Raw genomic sequence first — 17,198 nt, 5'->3', positions numbered from 1 at the left:
AAGTAGTTTATTACATATTTGCATGCAACTAAATACATTAACAGTTTTATCTAGACATTTTAAGTTGACATTTTGACAAAATTAGATATTTAAACAAAGAATAACAATTTTAGTTATTTTCTTGTGATTAAAAATATTATTCTTGGGTAATAGAAACTTTTAATGTATATTTTTATATTTTACATACAGAATGACAGTTTAGGCAAAAATGAATTCTATTTACTGCATTACTATTTAGTATTTACTAATAGCGTAAAATATACTTAGTAATCAAGACCAGATTAAGGTAACTTTGGGCCCAGGGACAAATAATATTTATATATTATAGAAAACCAAATACTCGCCAGGGGCACATTATTGTTTGATTTCTGTTGTGTCCTCCCTCATAATCCGGGCTTATTATACTCCGTCCACAATACGAACGTACACGGACAGCGGACCAAAGCAGGTTCGCCATGCTCAGGTCAGGCTTATGACTATAACTATATGTTTATAACTAAGACAAGGTTGCGAGTGGGAAAACCGGTTGCCACTTGTGCAACAAGGTCCATTCTTATTCCAGACGGAGTATAGTAATATAGGCTGATAAACAATTACTCTAGCCTCAGAATTTTTTCATATGCTATGATTTATCATTGAATTAAAATATAACACATACATTACAGTGACTTACTCAATGACACACCACAACAGTGCAGTTATCTATTTTACCCCTTTTTTTGGGGGGGGGGGGGGGGGCTGAGGCTTCAACTACAGAGGTTATTAGCCTTCGGAACTGTGGTTTTGTTTGAGCACGTGTGTGTTTGGCAGATTTTAGTGGGCACCAGTAGGTAACTGCCATGCCCAGGTGGGGGATGGCAGCACTTCTCTCAAGACACCGTGACTTGCCCGAAGATGAATGCCGTCCGCGGCCGGGTTTGAACCGGCGCGCGTTGCAACCGACACCTTAATCCACTCGGCCACTCCTTTTTATAGTTAATACTTGTGTATATTATTTATATTTTATGTTTTAGATGAGTATGGGCCGTTTTTACAATGTTCGGTTAAAGTTTATCAACACTTAACCGGACAAATTCTGTAATAAAATGTTTTATCAGTTGGTTAGCGTTAACCGACACTTTACCTGACATTGTAAGAACAGCCCTAAGATCACTAACTACATTAACACTTTTTGAGTAGGTTCTATTATATATTTATTATGTTATGTACTTATTGTGTTTTCTTTTTTGCTAATTTGTTAAAAGTTAATAATGTTCCTACTTTTAGCCCCCTTCTCCCGACCACTGCACGTAGCCCATTTCATAAGTTGTCGGTGAATTAGGTATGACCTGTATTTTTAAATAAATGTTTTTATTAGTAAAACGACACAAGATTTAAAAAATAACACGTTGTCTGACGAATAAAGGCCAATATCCCTAGTCTAGGGGTAGCTTGTCATAGTCATATTTCATACATTTGTGCAAATCAGCTTACTTCATACATTTTTGTAATTCATCTATTGGAATTCATCCAAAAGTATTAAATTAATATTTGAGTGGAGGTTTTGATTCTGAGATATTTTGTCAAAAAACCATAATTTGTGTATATCGTCTGTGGCGGAATACATTTTGATAAAAAAGAAAACCAATGTTAATTATTTAAAAAATAATAAGTGTAAATTGTGTTTTTCTTAAACTAATGAAACTTTAATATGTAAACATTATTGATAAAATATAAAAGATATTATATAAGTACATAAAAAAAGTAATTTATAAATTCCCCTAATTGTATTCTCCATACAAGTGTCTATTATGGTATATGTTCCTTCAGTTGCATTATTTATAGGGAATCTCGTTTAATATTACAATTATGATAACACTAAATTGATATCTTTCAACATAATAATTGTTATTGTACAGACAGTTTCGATAAAATAACAAATTAACTCTGAAACAATCAAACTGTTGATATAACATAAACTACAATATAATTAACAAAAGTATTAGTTAATGATAGCCTTGAAGTAAATAGCTTAAAATTCATACAAATATTACATTGAACTTTTGAAATAAATACAGAATTTACGATATATTAATAATTGACACATGAAGAATGTTTAAAAATCGGGTTTGTTGTTAAGTCAGTTTTTAATGATGTTGTCAAGTTCATTTTTGATTGCGATGACACCTTCGATCAGTGGACTATGTGCAAAACGGCTATACAACATGTTTTGACAAATCACTAACAAATCGAATAAGTTAACAGCAATGGATCTCCTGAAAGATTTAAATTCATACCATATAAAGCAAAAATATATTTTTTCATAAATTAAAATAGAATAACAAGTAACAACTATTACCTCTGCATTCCTGATGGCCATAGATCAACATTTTGTAAATAATACCGAGCCAAACTCATGATAACTTCCAATACATGCAGCTCACTTGTCTTTTGCCACCGCGGATCATTAGTAGAATAAATTCTGCAAAAGAAATAAATTAACATAATGATTTCAAATGATTACGCTTAAACTTATAAAATTTTTAATAGGCAAAAGATATTACTTTTTATAAATTGCTACTAAGGACTCGATAGGAGCACCAATAGTTAACATAGTTGTGTACACGGATTCCAAATCTCCACCCAAGTTACAGTTCAAATACTCCAACATTGTCGTTACATACTCTACAAACAAAAAAGAAATATTGTAATAGGTAAAAATATTTTATAATTTGTATATTTTTGTAATGAGAAGCCAACAGGCATGAAACATACCCAAGTCAAATGTAGACGAATTAATTGGATGCGAACTAGCCAATGATTTTATTTTTTCGAGAGCAATGGTCATTTTGTTGTGTTCACCAATATCTCCACAATCTTCCACAACTAATAAAAAAAAAAAAATGTGAAAAGAATCATTTAAACAATCAACATACAAAAGTTTTCAAGAAAAAATCCATAAAATGTATAACTACAACCATATATTAAAATTAACTTTGGATGTATAATGCAGTCCATTGTCATTGATGTTTTATGTATTAAATACTTATATTGTTTAATATATAATACTTAATAGTTTAATGTCATACGAGGTACACAATCCAATCTCTGGACTATATTTTGGTTTAAATATTTATTACACCTCTAGCAATACTCATCTATATAATTTAACACCATTTACCATATTTAACAGGGAAAAAATATTTTAATCTTTTTTTTAATTTGATAAGTACTTTTACCATTAAACCGCTTAACATACTTGGTCTAAGGATCTGTTCTTTATATTAAATTAATAAAAACAATCATTTTAAAACAAGTTATCTAACAATAATTATCTGAACTTAAATTTTATATTAGTACTTGGAACTTACCTTTTAGTAAAATATTTTCCCAAATCTGATTGACTAGTTCACGATCATCATGATTGGAAAGTTGTAATATCGCCAACTGAGCTTCCCATAGACTATGCGGTTCCGCAAAATTACTGTAAAGCTAAAAGATACGTATTAATTATTAGTATTGATAAAACATTTTCTCTCATAATTTTTGAATGCATACTTCGCCTAATGTAAACAGACAGCTATTTAGCTTATCAACAATATCAGTTCTTCCATCAATTTGACTAGACAACAATAAATCCAATACCTAGTTTAAGCAATTAAGAACATAAAGATTATTTTAAAAAAAGGATAAATTAATGTTTACGTCATTGAAACCAACCATTTTCTGTATTTCAGCTACTTGTAACAAGTCTTCGACATCTCTGAGACTGGTAACATTCAAGGCTGGTGTACTCAACTTTTTACTGCGTAAACATGCCATAGCTCGGCCCAAATACATAAGACGATCGCTTAAAGTTAAGCCACTCCTGATAAAAAATAAAATTACTTAAGTTAAAAATATACATATTTAGTCTTAATATATAAAAAATTATAATTACTCTGGTCTTTTAGCCAATGATGCCAAAACTTCAGCTGCCTCATTATAATTTCCATTATACTCATAATATCTACAGAGTACATCTTTGATATAGTTATTGTTTTCATCAGACCTGGACTGAGTCAATAAAAACTTTTCCAAACTATGATTTCCCATTTCAATTGTTTCTTTGATTAATTTTTTATCTATCATCCATCTATACACTACAGTGTGCATGATTTCATCATCACAGGAGATACACAATTTGATCAGTTCAGAAACCTGTTTATAACAAATATACCAATATTGTAAGTATATATACATGTGAATTTATTAAAAAAATTATAAAGGTTTATAAAAATAAAATAAAATCAATACCAAATTAGAAGATTGTTCAGAAGTTAGTGCAGAATTTTCTAGAATTCCAGGTATCAAATTTGGTCGAGTTGGTATAAATACAGATGGATTTTTCACCATGATTGAGTATAAGTAATCTAAACTTGCACTTATTTCTTTGTAAATATCTAATCTGAATTTAAAAAAAAATATAAATCAACATGCTTTTGAAAGTAATGTTTTTCAAGTACTACTGTTACATTAATATTAATAAATATAACTCCAATCAAAGGTAATTTATGTGTAAATAAGAAAAGTTTACATTACCTGAGCATGTAGGCACCATAACCTGGTCCATCTCTATCTAATACCATATTGTTGACAAAATAATGACCTCCTAAATTCTTAGGATCAATTTTTCTAGCACACTCTTTACACATCTGATATACACCTTCCATATACGCACAATTTGTGTATTGTAAACACACTGAAGTTAAATTAAACTTTGGTGCCACTTCTTTCAACACCTAATTTAACCAAATTAGTAACAAATATAAAAAAATGTATGATAGTAAAAAAATTGTTTATTTAATAATTACCATTAGAGATTGGTATAGGATTCGTTTACGCTCATCCTCATTGACTGTAGATTGAGCTAATTTAATCATTTCTGAAGCCTAAAAAATCAAATGGATAAGATAATTTATTGTTTGTAATAGTTAAAATTAAAATTTACATAAAAGTTTGTATCTTAAATAAAAATATATTTTTTTATGCTCTACTGTCTTATTAAAGAGCACGACATACCCACATTCACTGTTATTAGGTTAGTAGGTTGGAGACAACTCATATGGGTGAGATATCCTCTTAATACACAATACATAAAATTAATAATTTGTTTTTTTCGGCAAGTCAATACTGAATAAAGATATAAATATTTTAAATACATACTTTTGCACAAGCAGCGTCTTCAGAATGGTATATGGATGGGCAGACTTGTCGTAATTTTGTACTGATTGATTCTACAGACGAACTTTCATTTAAATATCTAAAAATATAAAACAAAAAATATCCTCTTATTAAACAGATCTTATTATTTTTAAAGCCAGACAATAATATGCATTTAATATTATTATAAATTATGAAAAATAATTAACTCTATACCCAGGAACGATTTAAAAGTGCGCAGAAGGGTACTTTGGCACTAGTTTTTTAAAAGTACATACAATTACTTATATTATCAAATATATATTTGATATTATTATAAATCACAGAATAAACAAAAAAAATATTTTTTTTATATCAGAAGAAAATATTTTATCAGCAGTATGGTAGCCAATAATTGGAAAAAGTACCTGCTACAAAAAGTTTTAATCCGGTCATGTGTATACTCACGTATCTAATAGTTTTTGAACCAAAGTTTGACACAGTTCTTGGTGTACAAGGATCAATTCTTTAAAAGTAACATTTTCCAATACACGTTGTTCTTGCTAAAACCAATTAAACAATTTATATTATAATTCTAAATTAGATCCATTACAGATGGGTTAAATTTGAACATACAAAAAATGATTCCAAACGAAAACAATCTGTCAGCTGATATAGCCTATATACTATATTTTATTATATATTTACATTGATATTATAGTAATTTATTTTACTACTAGGTAGTAATGTAGAAAGTTGGATTAATTAATGAAAACAAATATTGCATTTATAATATTATTAATTAATAATTATTATAATAGTATATATTATTATTGTTATTAACTTTTGTATAAATACCGACTTACCGTACCACAAAAGATGTGACAAATTTTATCAAGGTTTGAAATTAAACCCTTCATTAAAAAAACATTGTGCTTACCTTTGTATTTTTAATACTTTAAAATATCTGTACAAACAACTAATGTGGAATCTTGTATTAAATTTCCAATTATATTTATTAACATTTAAAGGGAAAAACAAAGAAGGAAATAAATCAAAAATGTCAATTATCTATAAATAGCTCAAAACGATAAAAAATTAGGTGAAAATTTCAAGTAGGTATCTAGTAACTTCAGTTATTCTTTTTTGAATTAGGTACAATAAAATAACAAAATTGATTTTTCGAAAACTGGTTTTCCGTGATTATTCTTGTTTTTTCATTTATCCCAATTATTAAGAAGTACTAGGAATTTTTAGTTTTGACCACCCAAATTACCTACTAGCAACTAAATCCACTTTACTACCAGAAATTAAAAAGAGAAATTGAAGATCAATCATTTTTACAACTCTTATAATATATGATGTCATAATAAAAAAAAACCCATATCATTGTTAAACCAATACATTTATAGTTCTAGTCGGAAACTAAAGTAACAAAAACGAGGTCACTTTTCTAATTTTACTTACGTCGAGTAATTCCTTCGCTATAATAAAAAATTGATGTTCACTGAGTAATTTCCACAAATTAAACACTTCGGCACTACGAACAACTAATTGTTTCAAACATTCTATAGATTTTGATTCAGATTGATGTGCATCCTGTGCAGCTGTTCGTTTAGACCCATCAAATGGTATTCTAGTATAGTTTGCCAACATTTTTGAATAATTGTTCATGAAAGAGTGCAAAGTTTGCAAATGGCTTGCAACAAATGAACAATCGTCTGGAGATACAGTGTTGACAATCTAAAAACAAAAATTTAACAGTTATGAATTTAATTTTTATTTATTAATAAAACTAATTCAAAATTATATATATATATATAAATTACATAAGTTTTCCCATCAGTGGTTTCCATATTAACAGCTTTAATGTTCCAAAGCGGTCTCAGTAAACGACTCACAAATAAATATAATCCATTGTGTTTCGAAGAGTACTGAACACTTGTGGATTCAAATGGTAAGTGTGTTATATTTGTCTGATTTTTTATAAAAGTTGGCATACATGATGGTATAGTTGATGTTGAATAATTACTTGATCTGAAACCTGAAAAATATTTTATAAAATTGGTTGTATCTCAACAATACATCTTTACAAAGGACATATCAATAAAAATATACATTATCATACTCGGCTTATAATAAATTATTTACTAAAATAAAAGCGAGAACCCTAAAAAATATTTCAAGTAAAAAAAAGAACAATCTTTTACACTGTTAGTTTTGAAATAATTATTTAAAACTTTTCATTTGTGTCATTATAATTACTCAACATTTAAATATTAAATATTAAATACGCTAATTAATTATTAAAGTATTAACACTAAATAGTAAACACATGTTTCTTACTATTATTCTGAGGAACTCTTGTCAATTCATGAAGTGATTCATGTAAATTTTCAGTCACTAATTTAGGCTCACCACCATGAGTGAAAAATGCACGAGTTGCATATTCTTTGATCTAATTACAATAAAATATATAAGTACGTTTAAGCATTGATTAATATTTAATCAATGGTTTAAGTAATTATAAATAAAAAAATGAAAGAACAAACCTTTATATTTTTTAATGACTGATCACAAATAATTGTGAGACATGCCACACATGCTTGATTATCTGTGAAATTTTTAAAATATGTTTTGATAGCATCTGTTTCTGAACCTTGACTGCTGGCCAATAATTCACAAAGAGTATCATAAGGCCGAAGCATTTCAAAAATTTCCAAACCCTATAGTAAGAAAACAAATATATAAAAGTAAACAAATTTTTTTTTTAAATTACTTACTTGTGGAGCTAACGTTATATATTCTTGGCGATTTTCAAATTGTTGACGAACAATGAGTGGTGGTTGTGGTGAGCTTGGGTCATTGTATATTAATAAATTTGGACCTATATTGTCCAGTGATAAAGGACACATATCCAAATCAGTAATAAAATATCTTTCACTAAAGTTAGAACTAAATGCATATTCATCAGGAGATATACACCACAACATTGGCCTGTAATTAGTTATGTCAGTGTTACATGCCATTATAATAGTGCCTGCAAAAAAAAAAAAAAAAACTTTGTGGAATAACAATGGGCATGCAAAGGAAAAATATCCATAATGACTCAAATATGTAATCAATAAATACATGTAGTGTATAATAAAAAAGTTAAAATTATTTGAACTTTCAATAATAGAATAAAATTATACCTCTGTTGTACAACACGTGCTGAACACTACTCGGTTTAGATTCTCCAATAACTCTATTATATCCTGGTGGTAAACGTATGTGAACAAGTTGTAATGTGTAAGGTCTAGTATTGCTGGAGGTTATTGCTCCAGTAGAAAAATACAATCTAAATCCAGACTTTGATACAACCAATAGATGAATGTTAGGTGATTCAGTTTCTTCAATGATTTGTATACTACTCAATATAGTCATTTGAGCTATTTCTATAGTTCTGAAATAAAAATGCACCAAATTCCCTGTCATTACTCAATTTTAATTTATTTTATGATACTGTTTATTATTGTTTCACCACCCGGTGACCGTACGTTGACAGTCTTTAGTCTAAAATTTAAATGAACGTTTAATTTAATGTTTTTTTATGTGATATATTTTAATACTTAAAGGAGAAGTACTTCTTATATATCATAAATAACCCCATCGCATTATGCGTTTGGCTAATAAACAACCTACCTTTTTGTCATAACCATGTATGTAATTTATCTGTTACGGTTATATATTTATATCTTTATATTTATACAATATTTTGTAATGAATGGGCTCTGCCCATTATGTATAGTAATAAATAAATAAATATTAGTCTATTGTTGGTCTGTTGCTATATTTTATCAACTTATATAAAAATATTGTTAAATATTAAATTAATGAGATATTCATTCACCACAATATTTAACACTATACTTTGGCCCACAAGAGAAGTAAAAAGTAAATACATGCAGATTCGCATCAGTGATTATTCTGAAGCATTGTTTCCTCAATATTGCGGAAATATAATATGTATAATATGTATGTAAGTATTTTTAGTCTCCAACTGTTGTCAATTGTGACTAGACAGGTTGTCTGTAAATGGCGGTATGCTTTGTGCAATATGGGACGGAGATGTAGTGAGTTCAGACATTTTTGAGGCATGGTTTACTTCTCTTGAGGGTCGGAGTAAACAATTCAATTTTTACAACAAATCGTATTATTAATACAAATAAAATGTGTGACAATAATTAAGAAATGACAATAAATGCATATTAAGGAAAAAGTTTCATTTGTTTGTGTTTATTTATGTGTAATCATGAAATATTAATTATTAACTGTGCTATTATTAATAGTAAATACCAATATACTAGAAAGTTTTGTCACAGTAAATTAAAGATATCTGACTTTCATACGGCTTAGTGGCTGGTTAACAATAAATTAGAACTTATTCAAAAAAAAAAATTACTTACCTAAGCAGTTTTGAAACTTGATGCTCAAGATTAGAATGTGACAAAGAAACAATTCGGCTTGTAGATTTACCATCAGATCCAAGATCATACATTTCAATTGAACTATTTTCAGTCAATGTGTAAAGTATGTGCCGTGTATTATCAACAGCTACTTCAATAATGGCAGAGGGTTCGGTGATTGCATAAGTTAAAAATGATGGTAGAATATATGATAAAGTACCGGTTGAATGACAAACTTTCTTGCAACGTCTTCCATTTCCAATTGAAAACCATCCCAAATCTTTCTAAATATATTGAAAAAAGTACAATGAATTAATATTTTTTAATCTAGAAAAATAATATAGGTATTTAATATTAAAAATAATAATTACCCAATAATCAATTTCAAAGAGGTTACCATCCTCACTTGCAAGAAAGATGCGTCCATTGTCAGTTCCAACTATTTTAGAGGTTATTACACCTTCAGTGGGAACTTCATAAATGGTATCTGTAGTGAGTTCCAATTGCTCAACAGTTTTGCCTAATAATAAAAACAAATTTATGTTTATAAAATATATTGTTGTAATATAAAACAGTTAAAAAAATGTTCTTTTTAAAGAATGATAAAATACATAATTATTAAGTATGCAACAGTAACATTTATATTCTGTTTTTGGCCAAAATCATAATTACATTCTTAAAAACTGAGAAAGTCTGTAGGTGGTAGTAGGTGTCGAGTGTACTTCTGCACTGAGCAGGTTACTGTAGTGGATGTGTTATATTTGAATTTAATGATAAATCTTTGAATACAAAAAATGATTTTAAACGGAGACATTAACCTAACCTATACTAATAAGGATATTTTATTACCTAAGTATTTATAACGCTAGTAGTAATCAGGTAGGTTGAAAAAATTGTACCAAAAACAAATAACATGTAACATAAAAATATTTTATCAAATCCAACAAAAAAAAAAGGTGGGTAAGTGGGTGTCACTCTGCTGTACAATAGGTTATAAGTGGGTCACTGTATAATGTATAATATTAAATTTGAATTCAATGATATAATATTATTGTATAAGGAAAACGATTCTGAGCAAAGACGATCAGACAGCCTATGATATTACTAAGTATCAGTGTTAAGAAGGAACGGATTCCTTTTTAAAGAATGCCACGTTGAAAGGGTTCCTTTTTATTAATTCCTTTTTTAAGGAAAAATAACAACATTTTTTGTTCCTATCTAGTTCCAATAATTTACACAGATATGTAAATAATTTAAATTAAGATTTATATATATTTGACTTTCTTGTTAACATATTTTTTTTTGATAAAGGTAGACAAACTTATGAGGAATCTTGTATTACATTTTCAAATCTTAGATTTAAAAAGAAACATTTTTATGAATTTTTAACTCAAAATAATTTGCACATTTTTGTTGTTTTTACGCCTCTTGTCAAAATTAAAACTTTAAATGCTTATAAAAAAAAATTGTGACTATGGATTTTTAATATTTTTCAAACGTCATTGTAACAATATATTAAGAGCTAAGTATTAATTTTTCAAGCTTTTTTACCCAACAAATACAATTTTATGGACATTCATAAAAAAAAAAACCAAAAAAATTTGAAACTGAAAATGTTTGTAAACAGTTCAAAACAATTCAAAATGTTGATACTTTTATGGTGTAAAGAAAATGCATATAAATATAAATTATAATAATATAAAATATAAATAAATTATAAAATGTCATGTATCTACTATGTAGTACTATATGTCTCTGGTCATTTGTTTTTGAGTTAAAACAAAAACCGATTCACAGTTTTCCTTAATTTTTTTTTTGTTCTTCTCAGCGCATTGAAAATTACTGGGAATTTTAAATTTTGACCTCCTCAATTCATCAACTAGATTCACTTTCCCATCGAACAAGATCATGAAATGAAGTTGAAAATTAAAGCATTATTTCAACTACTTATCATGTGACAAACACAAAAAAAAAAAAATACAAAATCGTACATCATTGTAAAATCAATTCATCATTCATTGCTCCGCTCTGAATCTAAAAGCCTACAAATAGCTTAAATTAAGACTAAATATTTCTAAAACTTTATTGTGTATATAAAATGACAGTCTAAATAAAATTGGAATGTTTCAGGTTTCTATGAATCATTTCTTATGAATTAGTTACAGCAAAAATGTAAGTATAATGATATAATATAATTACCATCAACACCGGTAACTTTTTTAAATGTTACCCCTAATATTGCGATGTTTAATCCAGTAGCTAAGACCAATAAATGTTTAATGTGAGCTTGAAATACATTTGGTTTAGGTGGTACCAGCGCTACTGCAAAAATTGTTGAATTCATTCCATCAAAATAAGATAAATCCGTTCTAAAATATAAAATTATTTGATTAAACAATATTATTTAGATTAAAGGTAAAAAAATATTACCCTTCACTAAAGTCCCATAAAAAGAATTCTTGATCAATTGTGACCCAAACTCGGTTGATGCTAGGAAATATTCCCAACTTGCGATGAAAGTTTTGTGCATCTATATTAACAATAAGTTAATGATATATAGTATGGTTAAAAATTTAAGAACTATTATTCATTATTGTATGTTGCACAGTGCACAAACATTAAACACGAAATGCAGTTAATCCTTCCAAAAAAACAGGATATAGGACAATATTGTTATTATGAAATTAAAAAAAGTACCATTCCACTGCTCTAGTAATGCGCCCGGTAGTGGTATCTTGTGTCTTGATTTAAGGGGAGTAATGGAAGGCATCCCTAGCCCTTCTTTAGGATAATCATATTCGGTACAACCACTAACACTTTGACCTTAAAGTTACAGAAAAAAAAAACATTTGTTTATTTTGATTGATGTCATTACAAAATTAAAATATTCCAAAAACACTTTTAATAACATTGTTTGGTACTGACTGCTTTTAGTTATCTGCATTTTCTCAATAAGTGTTGGAAATGAGTCATCTGCAGCAAAAAATCTATCCAACATTTTGCCGGATAGATCTAAACTATCTTTGGCTGATATCGATTGATTAATCATGGACATGGAGTTATCCATGGATCTTGAAACATTCAATGTAGAATCCATCTTTAATCTAGGTTGAAATGTACCAATTATTATTCATTCTACAATATAATATTAAAAATATACTCAAGTTCAAAAATTGAGATCACTTACACTTCACTCAGTGCAGTAGCTTAACCACGATCATACAAAACTAATAAACCACGGTGAAGATAAAACTACTGATTTCTTTTGAATAGAACTGATTGAGAATTAATAATATTTGATTTCAGCTACATCGTGGTATTAAATATTAACATTAACTTACTTATAAACAAGTAAACTATTTAACGGGCTTCAGACATTTCTTCCTCTCAGATAACACTACAACAGCTCAAGATTATAGCCCTGGAAGAAACCATAAAACCGGGACGGATCAAAAATACTTGTGCACCAACGTTGAAATGTAAAAGTCCCATTTTCCCAGATTTATTTATTTTTAAATTTAAATTTTATTATAAAATTAAAAATATACTATAAAATTTTTAACGATTTTCATTTTATTATAAAAATTAATAGTCGGGAGTACGAAAAGCCTGGAATGTTAAAAAATTGTCAGTAGGAATCAGTAAAACTGTAAGAACAGGACAAAATAACCACAATCATTGATTAAATATACTATATACTGTATATTATATTTAATAAATGCCACAGTTGTTACCACATAAATGAATTTATTTTACTTTTGACCGTGTGGTTATATTAATGCAAGTAATTATACACATTGGCGCAAATAGGGGGGGGGGGGCTTGGGGGGACAAATGTCGGTAAAGTCTCCCCAGTTCAAAATCTAGTAATTAGTACTAATTTTTATATTCTGTGGTACTAAGCAATATGACTATGGAGAGGGGGGCTTTAGTCCCCCCAAAATTTAGTCAATTTGCCACTATGATTATACATTTTATGTGCGGAAAAGTGATAGCTAAAAAAAAAATTATATTATGCTATCATCAGGTACAATCACAGAATTTTGTGCTATAATGTTCTCACTTGGATTTACTGTCTTATAGCACGCTCTAGTGATAACATTTAACGTTTTGTTATGAGCAAATTCCGAATGATAATTAATTTCAGTGAGTTCAAAGCACGTAATTTGCAAAAAAAGTAAGTAGGAAAAGTCATAACTCATAAGTATATTCTGATTTCCCCAACACGTTAACCATAAAAATACTAAATTAAAAAATAAAATTCCAGAGAACGTATTTTCTTAGTATTTTTAACTCAAAAAAATAATTTTTCCAATAAAAAAGAATATTTTGAAGTTTTTTGACCATAACTTAAACATTAAGTTTGAGCGATTTTTTACCAAATCACAATTTGTAATCATATTATATCATCATTAATATTCTATCTTTTGGTAATATTGATATTTATTATTTATACATTATTGTAGTTTGTGCAAATAATAAAACATAGGAAGTATACTATTTTTTCGAGACTAACAAATAAAAACGATAAATATATATGACAGCTAATAAATCATATTTATTTTGCAAAAATGTAGGTAATGTTACAAAAGAAAAATCAGTCTCGACTTAAATCTATCTATATAATACTATTTACAATCAGAATGTAGGAAGCAGTTCACAATAGTACCTTTTTACAAAATATTTAATACAATTACACATTGTTAAATGAATCAATCGACTTCTTCGACGGTAGGTCCTCCGGAGCCGGGACCAGGGAAACCATGAGCACCGGGATGAGATGCATCACCGGCTTGTCCTGCACCGTGTATCTTCATCATTAGAGCCGAGCAGCTCTTTTGGATTTCCTTTAGTTTGTACTCGTACTCTTCTTTGTCTGCCAACTGATTGTTGTCCAACCACTGAATGACAGCGTCGCATTCCCGTTTTCCGGTGTTCCTCTCGGACTCGGTCAGCTTGTCACCGGCATCGTCCAACGCTTGTTTAGCACCATACACGTAGCTCTCCAACTGGTTCTTGGCCGCGATCTTAACTTTTTGTCGTTCGTCCTCTTCTTTGTACCGTTCGGCTTCGCTGAGCATACGATCGATTTCGGCCTGAGACAGTCGGCCCTTGTCGTTCTTGATGACGATGTTCTTGGAGCGGCCAGAGCTGTTGTCCTTGGCCGACACGTTCAAAATACCGTTGGCGTCCATATCGAAAGTCACCTCGATCTTAGGTGTACCTCTGGGCGCCGGAGGTATGCCGGTTAGGTCGAATGTGCCCAACAGGTTGTTGTCCTTGGTCATGGCCCTTTCCCCTTCGAACACCTGGATGGTGACGGCCGGTTGGTTGTCCGCGTACGTGGTGAACGTTTGGGTTTGTTTGCACGGAATGGTTGAATTACGCTCGACGATTTTGGTCATCACGCCGCCCGCGGTCTCGATGCCCAGTGACAGAGGAGTGACGTCCACGAGTAACACGTCTTGAATCGCAGAACTCGTGTCACCGCTGAGAATGGCCGCCTGTACCGCGGCGCCGTACGCTACTGCCTCGTCGGGGTTGATGGACAAGTTGAGTGGTTTGCCGCAGAAATAGTTTTGCAGGAGACTCTGGATCTTCGGGATCCTCGTCGAACCGCCCACGAGCACCACGTCGTGTATGTCTCCCTTGTCCAACTTGGCGTCCGTTAATGCCTTCTCCACCGGCTGCAGGGTCGATCTGAACAGATCTGCGCACAGCTCCTCAAAACGGGCTCGGGACACTCGGGTGTAGAAATCGACGCCTTCCATCAGAGCGTCGATCTCAATGGTGGCCTCTGAACTGGACGACAGGGTCCTCTTGGCCCGTTCCGCGGCCGTCCTCAACCGTCTCAGCGCTCTCGGATTGGCGTGCACGTCCTTTTTCGATTTCCTCTTGAACTCTTCTGCCAAATGAGACACCAGCCGGTTGTCGAAGTCTTCGCCGCCCAAGTGCGTATCACCCGCCGTCGACTTCACTTCGAATATCGAACCTTCGTCGATCTGCAGAACGGACACATCGAACGTTCCACCGCCCAGGTCGAAAATCAACACGTTTCTCTCACCTTTCAGGTTCTTGTCCAGACCGTACGCCAAAGCTGCAGCTGTCGGTTCGTTGATTATTCGCATCACGTTCAGACCAGCTATGGCGCCCGCGTCCTTGGTCGCTTGTCTCTGCGAGTCGTTGAAGTACGCCGGCACCGTGATCACGGCGTCCGTCACTGCACGGCCCAGGTACGCTTCCGCGGTCTCCTTCATTTTCGTCAGCACCATTGAACTGATTTCTTCCGGCGCGAATACCTTCCGTTCACCCTTGAATTCCACTTGGATCTTGGGCTTACCGAAATCGTCGACCACTTTGAACGGCCAGTGTTTAATGTCCGCTTGCGTCTTGTCGTCATCAAATCGACGACCGATCAACCGTTTGGCGTCGAAGACCGTATTGACTGGGTTCATTGCAACCTGGTTCTTGGCCGCGTCGCCGATCAACCGTTCGGTGTCGGTGAACGCCACATAGCTCGGCGTGGTTCTGTTTCCTTGATCGTTGGCGATGACCTCTACTTTTCCGTGTTGCCAGATACCCACACAAGAATAGGTGGTACCCAGGTCGATACCAATCGCTGTTCTTCCAACCATTTCGGCGATATAGTTGTCAACTTTGGTCACACGCACAGTTAATACGAAAATAAATTATAAGAATAAATAACGCTTACAATTTAAATTTAAAAAGTCACTTGTGAATTAAATAATCAATAATAATTATTATAATAATCAATAACAACACCGAAAGTCAAACGAGACAGTATAATATATAACAGGAATGTTTCGTTCAACGAATAGCACTGTTACCGCTTTGAATTCAAACTGATGCCGGGCAACGCGCGTCTAGCGTTTATATATGCGACCGTATGTTCGAGAAGGTTCGATACGTTTCGCGAGCGGCGAGCTCAGCCGTGACCGCCGCGCCGTCTGCCCGTCACCCTACTTTACCATTATACCTATAACGCAGTGTAGTCAGTAATTTTAGTTTTCACTGTACATATACATATGACTTATAAATATAATACAACAATGATGTTATAGAACATTCGAGAATTTTCTCCGTCTTTCTCGTTCATTCTTATTTTCATTATACCTACGTTTGCTCTACCTATACTAAGTCTCATTATTAGATTCTGAGCGTAGCGATGCACGTAGGTACCTATTGATTTTACAATGGTGTGTGTGTGTTTTTTTTAATTTTTGTGTCATCACTCATCACCGTTTGGAGCAGTAAAGCTGCTTTGATTTTCTTCAATAGTATATTATCTTGTTTGATGGGAAAGCGAATCAGCTATGTATGAAAAAAATATAGTTGGTACTATAGGTGCATTTGGGAGGTCAAAATTCTCAATAGTTTTTTAGAAAAAGAAAAGACCAAGGTTCCTTTGGCTACTAAAAGTGCAGAGAAAAACGAAACAAAAATATAGGAAAAACGGTAATTTTTTCGCAAAATTGGTTTTCAACAAGATTTTGGTTTTTGGTGTGACTTGACATGACATTTTAACTGAATATTATCATTTTCTATACACGATAAAATTTTCAAAATATT

The 17,198-nt window shown here is 31.4% G+C and overlaps 2 protein-coding genes across 2 annotated transcripts; both read right to left on the bottom strand.

Annotated features, from left to right (window-relative positions):
• Positions 1–1,658: 1,658 nt before the first annotated feature.
• Positions 1,659–12,985, bottom strand: LOC132952514 (nuclear pore complex protein Nup155-like). Its single transcript, XM_061024820.1, has 26 exons — positions 12,796–12,985; positions 12,534–12,712; positions 12,306–12,431; positions 12,039–12,138; positions 11,808–11,977; positions 9,980–10,128; positions 9,609–9,892; positions 8,355–8,605; positions 7,944–8,200; positions 7,713–7,886; positions 7,507–7,618; positions 6,990–7,204; positions 6,628–6,903; positions 5,629–5,723; positions 5,185–5,281; positions 4,833–4,910; positions 4,561–4,760; positions 4,276–4,426; positions 3,920–4,179; positions 3,700–3,847; positions 3,538–3,624; positions 3,351–3,471; positions 2,755–2,865; positions 2,544–2,664; positions 2,339–2,461; positions 1,659–2,255 (listed from the first exon to the last, which is right to left on the bottom strand). Exons 2-26 carry the CDS (start codon positions 12,703–12,705, stop codon positions 2,120–2,122), a joined length of 4,014 nt encoding a protein of 1,337 aa, XP_060880803.1. The 5' UTR covers positions 12,706–12,712; positions 12,796–12,985; the 3' UTR covers positions 1,659–2,119.
• Positions 12,986–14,144: 1,159 nt separating this feature from the next.
• LOC132951569 (heat shock protein 68-like) lies at positions 14,145–16,482 on the bottom strand. Its single transcript, XM_061023340.1, has one exon. It carries the CDS (start codon positions 16,241–16,243, stop codon positions 14,321–14,323), a length of 1,923 nt encoding a protein of 640 aa, XP_060879323.1. The 5' UTR covers positions 16,244–16,482; the 3' UTR covers positions 14,145–14,320.
• Between the last annotated feature and the right edge of the window lie 716 nt (positions 16,483–17,198).

Source organism: Metopolophium dirhodum, chromosome 9 (genome assembly GCF_019925205.1).
Source record: "Metopolophium dirhodum isolate CAU chromosome 9, ASM1992520v1, whole genome shotgun sequence".
In the NCBI taxonomy this organism is placed as follows: domain Eukaryota; kingdom Metazoa; phylum Arthropoda; class Insecta; order Hemiptera; family Aphididae; genus Metopolophium; species Metopolophium dirhodum.
This window is presented reverse-complemented; position numbering and strand designations above follow the sequence as displayed.